This window comes from Coregonus clupeaformis, chromosome 19 (assembly GCF_020615455.1).
Source record: "Coregonus clupeaformis isolate EN_2021a chromosome 19, ASM2061545v1, whole genome shotgun sequence".
Taxonomy (NCBI): Eukaryota; Metazoa; Chordata; class Actinopteri; order Salmoniformes; family Salmonidae; genus Coregonus; species Coregonus clupeaformis.
Genome location: NC_059210.1, coordinates 5218247 through 5231013, shown reverse-complemented (window position 1 = coordinate 5231013; position 12767 = coordinate 5218247). Strand labels below are relative to the sequence as shown.

General features: G+C 42.8%; 1 protein-coding gene across 1 annotated transcript in view; it reads left to right on the top strand.

The window, feature by feature from the left end:
- The window catches only part of LOC121531487 (potassium voltage-gated channel subfamily KQT member 1-like), an 82316-nt gene extending 71430 nt beyond the window's left edge, over nt 1-10886 (top strand). Inside the window, exon 12 of the mRNA XM_041836724.1 lies at nt 10700-10886. Within this exon, the coding sequence (XP_041692658.1) occupies nt 10700-10886 (187 nt within the window). The remainder of the gene's footprint in view (nt 1-10699) is intronic.
- Nucleotides 10887-12767: the final 1881 nt, after the last annotated feature.

Sequence of the window (12767 nt, the reverse complement as noted above, 5' to 3'; positions counted from 1 at the left end):
AACATGTGTCTCCCGAGTGGCGCAGTGGTCTAAGGCACTGCATCGCAGTGCTAGCTGTGCCACTAGAGATCCTGGTTCGAATCCAGGCTCTGTCGTAGCCGGCCGAGACCGGGAGACCCATGGGGCGGCACAATTGGTCCAGGGTAGGGGAGGGAATGGCCGGCAGGGATGTAGCTCAGTTGGTAGAGCATGGCGTTTGCAATGCCAGGATTGTGGGTTCGATTCCCACGGGGGGCCAGTATTAAAATATATATAATGTATGCACTCACTAACTGTAAGTCGCTCTGGATAAGAGCGTCTACTAAAATGTCAAATGTAAACTAGCAGAGCTAGTGCACATTATCAAATTTAACAAACAAATCCTTCTTCAAGCACAAAACTCCTTAGCTAGATGAAACATATGTATAATGCAGGTTTATTGTTTTAGAACAATTCTGATGAAAAGGGGGTGGATCACACCGGGAAAAGTGCTCTCTTTTTTCCTTTTTCTTGTCATTCCTGTCTGCTTCCCCACGTGGAGGTTCGTGCTCTTTGATTGGCTCGAAGTCAAGTCGTCGGCCACTAACGAGCATTGCAATTCTACAAGTAGAAACGTCAGGTTCATCAGTACCAGGTTGGTACGCAGCAGGTACCGCTTTTGTTCTAGCAAGAGAAGCAACGGCATCCTACTGTGATAAGTACCTATTGGCCGTCAGTTTTCTCGGTGTGTCTGACCTCTTAGTCTTTATCTTTTTGTCAATTAATTCAGTATGTTCACAGTCTGGCAGATTAATTGATTCAAGCATTCATGAGATGATTATGGTTTATTATCAAATCAAATCAAATCAAATGTTATTGGCCACATGCGCCAAATAAATGCTTACTTACAGCCCTTAACCAACAGTGCATTTATTTTTAATAAAAAAGTAGAATAAAACAACAAAAAAGTGTTGAGAAAAAAAGAGCAGAAGTAAAATAAAATAACAGTAGGGAGGCTATATATACAGGGGGGGTACCGGTGCAGAGTCAATGTGCGGGGGCACCGGCTAGTTGAGGTAGTTGAAGTAATATGTACATGTGGGTAGAGTTAAAGTGACTGTGCATAAATAATTAACAGAGTAGCAGCAGCGTAAAAAGATGGGGTGGGGGGGCAGTGCAAATAGTCCGGGTAGCCATGATTAGCTGTTCAGGAGTCTTATGGCTTGGGGGTAGAAGCTGTTGATAAGTCTTTTGGACCTAGACTTGGCACTCCGGTACCACTTGCCGTGCGGTAGCAGAGAGAACAGTCTATGACTAGGGTGGCTGGAGTCTTTGACAATTTTGAGGGCCTTCCTCTGACACCGCCTGGTATAGAGGTCCTGGATGGCAGGAAGCTTGGCCCCAGTGATGTACTGGGCCGTACGCACTGCCCTCTGTAGTGCCTTGCGGTCGGAGGCCAAGCTGTTGCCATACCAGGCGGTGATGCAACCAGTCAGGATGCTCTCGATGGTGCAGCTGTATAATTTTTTGAGGATCTGAGGACCCATGCCGAGTATATGTGGTGTTGAAGAACAGATGTTGAGATAATTACCATCAGTGGGAAACTGTATGAGTGTATGCTAGTGTGTTTGTGTCATGGAACACTGTCATGCCCATATCTCTGCTCTACAGGGGTAAGGCTGAGCCAGAGGCTCTAACAGATTTGGGAAGTGGGCACTCCCATAACAGCTGCTTTGTTTTTACTTGGTGTCACGGCATGGAAGACAGCAGCTCTGTCATTTGGCTTCAATGACAGACAGACAAACAGACAGACAACGAACAACAACATTCTCTTGCAGCAACCAGCAGCAAGGTGTTTCTCCGTCTGTGTTTGTTTGTTATTTAGTATTTTACCAGTTTTAGATCACTGTTTTAATTCACTGAATGCAATGATCTAGTATAACAATTAAGTAGAAAGAGCAGTGTTGAACTCTTCCCCTAATTGCCTTCGGGAACATGGAGTTAACAGCCTTGTTTTTATTGTGGATGGCATTTCACCTGGTACAAAGTGTGCAAGATATTCCCCATTCACAATCAACTCAGACCCAGTACAGTAGGGAGTTTCTTCTCCAGTAGAATAATCCCCCAAATGCCAATCCTCCCTCTGATCTAATCTACCCAAACCTTGATGCATTTGATCATAATAATGGTCAAAGGGATTCTACCAGTGGGCTACACCGCAAGGTGAGAAAGCGGGGAAAGAGGGGTGTAGTCCGGGAAAAGGCGAAGCGTCAGTCTCTATCGCACATTCCCCTGCCCTCTATCATTCTAGCAAATGCCCAGTCTCTTCGTAACAAAACTGATCAACTGCAAGCCCATGTTCGTTTCCAACATGAATTCGGAGATGCCTGTATTCTGGCTCTCAGGGAGACATGGCTTAAGGATAGGGACTTAGACTCTGAGCTGGTGATTGACGGGTTTGGGGCGCCTATACGCTTGGAACGAGATGCCGAGGTTACTGGTAAAACACTGAGAGGTGGAGTATGTCTCTGTGAATGAGCACTGGTGCAAAATTGTACTGGTTAGGGAAAGACTATGCACGAAGGATGTTGAACTGCTATCCGTGTCATTGCGCCCCTACTATCTGCCCCGGGAATTTCCTCAAATATTTGTCACTGTGGTTTACAGCCACCCGAAGGCAAATTAGAGTAATACCGCGGAGTTAATACTCCAGGCGACGCAGAAATTTGAAACTATATCTCCAAATGCCCCGAACATCATCCTTGGTGACTTTAACCACTGTTGTCAAAAACTTTGAGGAACTTCCATCAGTATGTCACATAACAAGATCCTGGATCTGTGTTAAGGTTCTGTTAAGGGAGCTTATAAATCCCTTACCCTACCCCACTGGGCACAGCTGACCACAACCCCACCTTATCCCGGTGTATCGCACAACGCTGCGGATGGGTAAAGTGCTTACAAAGTGGATTAAGAACTGGACTGATGATTCCTCCCTGACCCTACAGGGGTGTATTGGCTGTACTGATTGGGACATGCTTAAAGAGTAATGCGCTGATATTGATGAGCTCACTGATGTTGTTAGCTCCTAGGTTTCATATTGTGAAGATATAGTCCCAGATAAGGTTATTAAGGTATACCCAAATAGTAAACCTTGGGTTAGCAAGTCTCTCAAGGTGCTGTTAAACTGTAAAAGAAAGACATTTAAAGATGATAACCTTACTGAGTTAAATAGGCTGCAGAAAGAGGTGAAATGTGAGGGTGCCGAATCTATGGAAACCGTCTACTGTGATCCCAGTCGCCAAGAACAACCACACGAAGGTTCTTGATGACTACAGACCAGTCGCCTTGACCTCCTTGGTCATGAAGTCCTTTGAGAAGCTGATTATGAATGAGCTTCTGGACAAGACACAGCACCTTCTTGATCCGTTTCAGTTTGCATATAGGGCTAAGCGGGGTGTACAGGATGCTAATGTCGCCCTACTAGAACTTCTATTCATTTTTCTTTCTTTACATTCAAACATCTAGAGGGTAGCAAAACTCATGCCAAGTTGTTATTTGTTGATTTCTCATCTGCTTTTAACACCATTCAACCCCACCTGTTAATGAACCAACTCACTAACAAGAACCGACACATCCTGAAGTTTGCGGACAACTCTGTAATAGTCAGTGTCCTTCATGCTAATGAAACTGCCCATGGCCCTGTTGTTAATGATTGTGTACATTGGTGTGACAGTGCATTCTTACAACTAAATCTGTGACAAAAACCAAAGATATGCGTATGGATTTCAGGCATCAACCATCTACCCCTCAGAACACTATCATCAAGGGCCATGTGGTAGACACTGTAGACTACAAGTATCTTTGCACGATTGATAATAAATTGAACTTTGAGTGTAACACTGACATGTTGTGTAAGAAGGGCCTGCAACACCTTTCTTGTCTTAGGAAACTGGCAAAGTTCCAGGTAGACAGGACCTTGATGACTCTCTTTTTTAAGTCGTACATAGTCTGTCTTAACATTGTCTTTGATTTGCTGGTACGGCAACCTTGGTATAAAAGCTAAAAATGCACTAGCTGGAATAGTGACGTGGGCAGTAAGATCACGGGAGTCCAGCAGAGTAGTCTGTCTGATCTGTACAACAGACAAGTGGTGAGGAAGGCAGAATCCATCCTGTCTGACTGTGCCAACCCCTACACCATGAGTTCCAGCTGGCTCCCGGTTTAGATTCCTAACGGTTAAGACTAACAGGTACACACACTCCTTCACCCCTATGGCCATTGCCCTTTTCAATACAGGGAAGAGAAGGAGGTAGGCTAGGGATGATGTTGAGGATGACGATGGCAATATGTGGTTGATGATGTTGAAGGTGATGTTGACGTTGATGATGTATTTGTTTGTTTTTGTCAGCACATTGATGATATGTTGTTGACCAGATGATCTAAGAATGCACAGAGCACTTTACTTATTAGGCAACTTTGGCTTGCTATACTTTTGTGCTGCTGCTGTCGATCACTAGTAGACCTATTGTATATATTAGTATTGATGGCTGTCAGCCCTATGACTTGATGTACTAGCTAGGTCATTGTATTCACTATAACTGTGTGTCATTGTGATCCATGTGGATTTTATATGTTCAATGTTGTTTTTCATGCTCCTTTGCTGCAAAACCAATTGCCCTCTGGGACAATAAAGTTTAAACTTGACGTTGAACTTGAATAGGAGTTTATATTAACAATAGTAATATTTCATCAGTTACGTTAGCTAGAATTGGTTGTGACCTTTCATCCGTTTACTCTGTCTTCTTCTCTGTGTGTTCTCAGTGAGTGTAAGATTCAGACTGACTCGATCATTGGGCCAGCAGTTGTTGGACTCTGTATTTTCCTATAGAGTTTCTCCTGTTGTTTCTATATGTGATAGTGCTATAGCAGATAGCAGGACTATAGCAGCCCAGTAGTGTTTTTTAAATCTTTAGACTTCCCTCAGAGTGGTGTTCAGATCAGAGGACATACGGACAGCTGTGTGTGACTGTGACGACACTGGGCTGTCCAAGAGGAAGTGGTACTGCACAGCGGCTGCACGCCATCTGTCTCACTACCCCTCCACGCCATCTGTCTCACTACCCCTCCACGTGATCCGTCTCACTACCCCTCCACACGATCCGTCTCACTACTCCTCAACATGATCTCTGTCTTGGTATTTGTTAGGGGTTTGTTGTACAAAGAACACTTGTTCTGCGGATTGTATACATTTGTTTATGTTACAGTGTAAATGAGCAATTTTTTTTTTTACATGCCTTCCCTTTTTTTCCGGACTCGGGCAAAGTGTGATAAATAGTTATTTCCGTTAATTGTGCTATACTCAACAGAATGTGTGAGAAACAACTGGCTATGATGACACACACTGCTCTATATACGGTCTGTATGTGTATCTATGAGAGAAGTTGGTTTAATTTTCCCTGTCATCAAGATACAAACCCAACTGACAGATTTACATTCACAGAGCTTAGTCCTGCAGGAAAAGAAAATGTTTTTAAATACTTATTTGGCCCCGAATAGAGGAAGGCCTTATATTGCTGATTGTGGTGTTCATTTACAGTTCCTCCATTCTCTTTTTTCTCTCTCCTCTCTCCTCTCTCTCTCTCTCTCTCTCCTCTCCCTCTCTCTCTCTTTCTCTCTCTCTCTCTCTCTCTCTCTCTCTCTCGCTCTCTCTCTCTCTCTCTCTCTCTCTCTCTCTCTCTGTCCACTCTCTCTCTCTCCACTCTCTTCTCTCTCTCTCTCTCCACCCTCTCTTCTCTACCTCTTCCCTCTTTTGTCCCAAGGCAGCAGACTAGAGTTGTGTGTCTGTCATCAAGTGACCTGGGGCAGTTACTCTGTTCCTCCTGTGGGGTGTGCCCTGGCACCTCTCCCCTGCCCCCCTGCCCCCACCCCTCCTCCACAGACCTGTAAAAGTCTGCATGGGCCACCAAGAGGGAGAGAGGGAGAGAGGGAGAGAGAGAGAGGAGTGCAGTGTTGGCTGCTGTTGCACTGATAGTCATTTGTCTTTTGTGCAACTCACTCTGTTGTGAATTTATGCACATTGGTGTGGCCTCCATATGGCCCTATACTTTTATATGTTGCTTAGTGTACCTAGTATGACTTTTTAGGTCAAAAACATAAGTATAAAACAAATGTTCCCTCACACACAAACCCCCACTGTGAGTGTCTGTGTGCCACTGGAGTTATGAGGATCTGTCCTAGTTAACCAGTAAATCATAGAGGTTCTCAGAGCATGTCCACTCTAGCATAAAAAGCCACGCTATTATATTTATTTTTGCACATAATAATACAGTACGTTGTGAACAGGGCATGTTTAATGGACTTTCATGCTGGATATAACAACGAAAATAATTATAAAATCACTAACAAATCCTCCTAATATTTCTGCTTACTGTTGAGTGACAAGATGACAAAGTGCCCTGTCAGTGCGAGGCTGTATAAGTCTTAGCACACACTGGATTAGGTAAGATATATGCACTCCCGGTCTTCAGGGAGAAAGAAGGGTTAGTCTGTTGCTGCCTGGCTGCTCTGGACCCCCCAAAAAATATATAATAAGAAGTTGTGTACCAGTTTCTTGAAATTCAGCCAATGAGAGAGAGAGAGAGAGAGAGAGAGAGAGAGAGAGAGAGAGAGAGAGAGAGAGAGAGAGAGAGAGAGAGAGAGAGAGAGAGAGAGAGAGAGAGAGAGAGAGAGAGAGAGAGAGAGAGAGAGAGAGAGAGAGAGAGAGAGAGAGAGAGAGAGAGAGAGAGAGAGAGAGAGAGAGAGAGAGCTGGTAATAAAACAGCCACATACTCATTCATCTCTCAGGACATACTGGCCCAGCCCTATGGCCGCCAAAGAAGGAGACAGTAGTTAATCTCATTACAAACGCTGCACTTTTATGTGGCTACAGCCCTCACTCAGTCCCCACTCACCCACATGTATTACTCATATTTGAAATGCTTCACGGGACTGCTTTACGGCATCAACACGCTGGAGTTATTTCAAGAACGATGTGGAAACCCAAATAATAAGCAGTGTAGTGAGACACCAAAATGTTCCAACAAGCCCAACTATAAGTGTTTGGTTGCAGCTGATGAAAAAGAAAAACAGTCATAAAAAGTATCCCCAAGTCATTGCAGATAGCCTCTAGGTGAGTGTCCAAGATAGATTTAATGCATTCATGTAGCTAGATGCTGGCTCCTTGTGAAACTCCCAGAATTACATCAAGACCTGTATGAAACTGAAGCTGAGACATTAAGACATGGGTATTACACAGCTCAGATGATGCATAGTTTGATTTATATCCACAGTTGTCCCCACAGAGCCAATACTAGAGAGATCATTGGATATGGAACAAACTCCTAACAACTAGAAAATAAAGGTTAGCAACCAACAGCCTTTTTTTTCTTCTTTAATGAGGTATAGTACGCCAGGCCAGACCAAGGCAATAAAAGGTCCCTCCATAAAGTATTTAATTAAAGAGTACATTTACTTGGGGCTGACACTGGCCGGGCAGCATTGATGAAAGCCCTGTGCGTGTTGTCGTTAAAGCCCAGTGTTTACTCCCAGTGGTGGAGGCTTGGGGTTTATGGGCAGGGATCTTCACTGGAGGAATTCCCCTTCATGATCCCTCACCGCAGATTGGAAATCACAGCTAAGCAGTAAATAAAGTCAGACTGGAAATAAAATAACAAATATCCTTACAGTTGATAAATAGTGCTGCATAAAAATACTCTTGCTAACATCAACAGTAATGCATGTAGTCTGTTTGAGTAAATCCAGGGGCTATAAAGTACAAGAGCATCCTATTGGAGGCGAGGAGAACATATTTCTTGATTTCTTGTGTATGTTTATTGTATGTGGTAGTGTGTATGTTTGTTTGTACTATGCACAGTCCAAAATATTGTAGCATCCCAACTCCCCACACAAAGCCCTGATTGTGTGGTAAGAGCATGGATGGTGCTGTATAGTGTAGATCTGAGCACCAAATAAATATATTTATGCTGCTGCTGTATTTCGTCAGGCTCAGCAGCAGTTAATAGATTTCCTATGTAGTGAGATGTTAAACTAACAGATCGTCCAGGCCCTCTTTTGGCAGCAAGACTCTGTTATTTTCCCCTGGTACAGCCCGTCCCTACCAAGACAACTGAAATTATATAAAAAAGAGAGAGATCGAAAAGAATAATAAACTCAGGAAATTGCAGGGGTTTTTTTGCAACATGCCTCGCAGATCTCTAATGATGTCATGTTTGCTCTCCCTTTGTTTTGGGGAGGGAAATATCAGTGAAATTACTGTTGTGTTTGTTATGATTAGGCCTGAGCACTATTAACAATTACACTAAACATATTCGATTCAATTCACTAAACTATATTACTGACAATTACAGTGTTTTGATCTGTAGCTATTATAATAACTCTTGTTCATTACAGTTTTTTAAGCATTTATCAGCTTTTTTGGAAAAGATTAACCACCATTAATTTCAATGTTAGTGTAGAAAAGCTGTAATAAAAAAGTGACCTGGGGTTCAAATGTAAAATACACTATGAACCAATATATTTACATAAACACAAATCGTTCTGTCACTATTATTCTTATGAGAGATTAGCATCAGTGTCTAGGCAGATATGTCATACAGTCTACACTCACTTTGCCATATAAGGGACTTTAAAATTGCCACAACTCTGATGCCTGGAAGTACAAGTTTCTGTGTTGTAGAGAAAGCCAAATTAAGTCTATACTATCAACCAATATTTTGATTTTGTGTGGAGTTAATATCTTTGTGGGGGTAAAAAACTTTATTCAAGGGTGAATGATCATCAGAGTCAGTCAGTATACTGTATGTCAGGGGTAGGCAACTAGATTTGGTCGAGGGCCGGAACATAATTATAATCATTTGTATACTGCAAATTGACCACAACGTAGTCCAAAAAGAGATTGTATTTGAAAATAACAATAATTTCATACCTTGATTATATTGAGACACGATCACATATATATATATATATATATACAGTGAGGGAAAAAAGTATTTGATCCCCTGCTGATTTTGTACGTTTGCCCACTGACAAAGAAATGATCAGTCTATAATTTTAATGGTAGGTTTATTTGAACAGTGAGAGACAGAATAACAACAAAAAAATCCAGAAAAACGCATGTCAAAAATTTTATAAATTGATTTGCATTTTAATGAGGGAAATAAGTATCTGACCCCTCTGCAAAACATGACTTAGTACTTGGCGGCAAAACCCTTGTTGGCAATCACAGAGGTCAGACGTTTCTTGTAGTTGGCCACCAGGTTTGCACACATCTCAGGAGGGATTTTGTCCCACTCCTCTTTGCAGATCTTCTCCAAGTCATTAAGGTTACGAGGCTGATGTTTGGCAACTCGAACCTTTAGCTCCCTCCACAGATTTTCTATGGGATTAAGGTCTGGAGACTGGCTAGGCCACTCCAGGACCTTAATGTGCTTCTTCTTGAGCCACTCCTTTGTTGCCTTGGCCGTGTGTTTTGGGTCATTGTCATGCTGGAATACCCATCCACGACCCATTTTCAATGCCCTGGCTGAGGGAAGGAGGTTCTCACACAAGATTTGACGGTACATGGCCCCGTCCATTGTCCCTTTGATGCGGTGAAGTTGTCCTGTCCCCTTAGCAGAAAAACACACCCAAAGCATAATGTTTCCACCTCCATGTTTGATGGTGGGGATGGTGTTCTTGGGGTCACAGGCAGCATTCCTCCTCCTCCAAACACGGCGAGTTGAGTTGATGCCAAAGAGCTCCATTTTGATCTCATCTGACCACAACACTTTCGATGGTCTTGTTGCCCATTCCAGCCTTGTGTAGGTCTACAATCTTGTCCCTGACATCCTTGGAGAGCTCTTTGGTCTTGGCCATGGTGGAGAGTTTGGAATCTGATTGCTTGATTGCTTCTGTGGACAGGTGTCTTTTATACAGGTAACAAGCTGAGATTAGGAGCACTCCCTTTAAGAGTGTGCTCCTAATCTCAGCTCGTTACCTGTATAAAAGACATCTGGGAGCCAGAAATCTTTCTGATTGAGAGGGGGTCAAATACTTATTTCCCTCAATAAAATGCAAATCAATTTTAAAAAAATTTGACAAGCATTTTTCTGGATTTCTTTGTTGTTATTCTGTCTCTCACTGTTCAAATAAACCTACCATTACAATTATAGACTGATAATTTCTTTGTCAGTGGGCAAACGTACAAAATCAGCAGGGGATCAAATACTTTTTTCCCTCACTGTGTGTATATATATATATATATATATATATATATATATATATATATATATATATATATTGTTTTTGTGGGAATATTTGGGAACAGATTTCCTAAATTAAACTAATTTTTAGCTGAATTCCTGGTGATATTAGTCTAAACAAACTAATAAAAAAATATTTATGTATTTTATTCTACCAACAACCTTGGCCAGTTTTGGCCCGCAGGCTGCCTGTTGCCGACCCTGCTGTATGTGAAGTCGCACTGTGTCTTACAGTAGTATCTCCTAGTCTTCTGAGCAGGCCTGGCTCCCATAGGCCCACAAAGCTGAGAAGGGAGTCACAGACTAGTACAGATCCACTCCTCTATTTCAGAGGTGTGTCTCTCTTGCATGCAGCTCAACCTATTTGAAACACCTGTATAAATATTACTCCATCCCCTCCTCTGTGTCTCTTCCTCTCCACTGGGCTCGGTTTCCACTCCCAGTAATGAAAACAGTGGCACACAGAAGCACCTGAGTGGAGCTGTTTATGCGCTGCTGGCCGTAGCTATGCTGGCCCAGTGCTGGGGCTGTGGCAGCCTGGGGAGCAGTTTCAGGTGGCCCAGCCCTGGCATTGATGTGGTCCAGGAGGGTTTATTCAGGTGTGGCAACCTCGCCGCTGCCCACCTCTGATGTCTCCCGCGCTCTGCTGCTCCGCGGCCAGGTGCCTGGGCTCCGTCAGAGGGCCCAGTGTTCAGACTGGGGGCTGAATAAGAAGCCTGTTGATGGAGCTGGTCCATGGGGCCCTGTGGTTTTCTCTCTCACACACGCAGAGAGATGCTGGGCCAGGGCGGATACCTGCTGGAACCCTGGAGAGGAGAGGGCAGCCCGGCCCTGACCACACGGGATGTGTGTGTGTATCAGTCACACCCGTGCTAAGAGCAAACTCCACCTGGCTGAATAAACCCTGGGAAGGGATTGTTTTTTTTAGACGTGTCATTTTTTATGATTATTTAAAAAAATGCAGCAAGTATATCATTCAAAAATCATGAAACATCCTGAATATGATACTAGGCTAATAATGTGTAAAGCAATCACAAGGTCTTTCATTGAAGAATGAAAAAAGTTGGAATATTTGGAATGCCAAGAGAGCTCTTTGATTGAGGCCAGTATCATATAGCTATGCAGCTCTCCAGTCAGATTACACAGCAGATTAGTGTATGGAACCATTCACAGGTTATGGAGGATAGTCTTGACTTGATTCAGAATTAGGCCTATTGTACTGTTGGTACTGTATATACTCAGATGATGCTACATACACTACCGTTCAAAAGTTTGGGGTCACTTAGAAATGTCCTTGTTTTCGAAAGAAAATAAAAAAAATTGTCCATTAAAATAACATCAAATTGATCAGAAATACAGTGTAGACATAGTTAATGTTGTAAATGGCTATTGTAGCTGGACACGGCTGATTTTTAATGGAATATCTACATAGGCGTACAGAGGCCCATTATCAGCAACAATCAGTCCTGTGTTCCAATGGCACGTTGTGTTTGCTAATCCAAGTTTATCATTTTAAAAGGCTAATTGATCATTAGAAAACCCTTTTGCAATTATGTTCGCACAGCTGAAAACTGTTGTGCTGATTAAAGAAGAAATAAAACTGGCCTTCGTGAGACTAGTTGAGTATCTGGAGCATCAGCAATTGTGGGTTCGATTACAGTCTCAAAATGGCCAGAAATAAATAACTTTCTTCTGAAACTCGTCAGTCTATTCTTGTTCTGAGAAATGAAGGCTATTCCATGCGAGAAATTGCCAAGAAACTGAAGATCTCATACAATGCTGTGTACTACTCCATTCACAGAACAGCACAAACTGTCTCTAACCAGAATAGAAAGAGGAGTGGGAGGCCCCGGTGCACAACTGAGCAAGAGGACAAATACATTAGAGTGTCTAGTTTGAGAAACAGACGCCTCACAGGTCCTCAACTGGCAGCTTCATTAAATAGTACCCGCAAAACACCAGTCTCAACGTCAAAAGTGAAGAGGCGACTCCGGGATGCTGACCTTCTAGGCAGAGTTGCAAAGAAAAAGCCATATCTCAGACTGCCCATCTTAATCTTTTATTTTTAGTGGCCAGTCTGAGATATGGCTTTTTCTTTGCCACTCTGCCTAGATGGTCAGCATCCCGGAGTCGCCTCTTCACTGTTGACGTTGAGACTGGTGTTTTACAATATTAACAATGTCTACACTGTATTTCTGATCAATTTGATGTTATTTTAATGCACAAATAATTTGCTTTTCTTTCGAAAATAAGGACATTTCGAATTGACCCCAAACTTTTGAACGGTAGTGTAGCTAGCCCTACACTTATTGCCCTGGAAGGAACATAATATCTCATTAATACTTTACATAACTGCTCCAACCTGACGCACAGCAGCAGTGAGTTAGTGATGGTGCATTTTCAATGAGATTTATCCCCACACCAGTGGGCCGCCAGTCTTTTATGTTAATGTAAGCTATAGTGTGATTGTGTTCGGAGTGGTTGTGGAGCCAACTTTTTCCTGGACTAAAG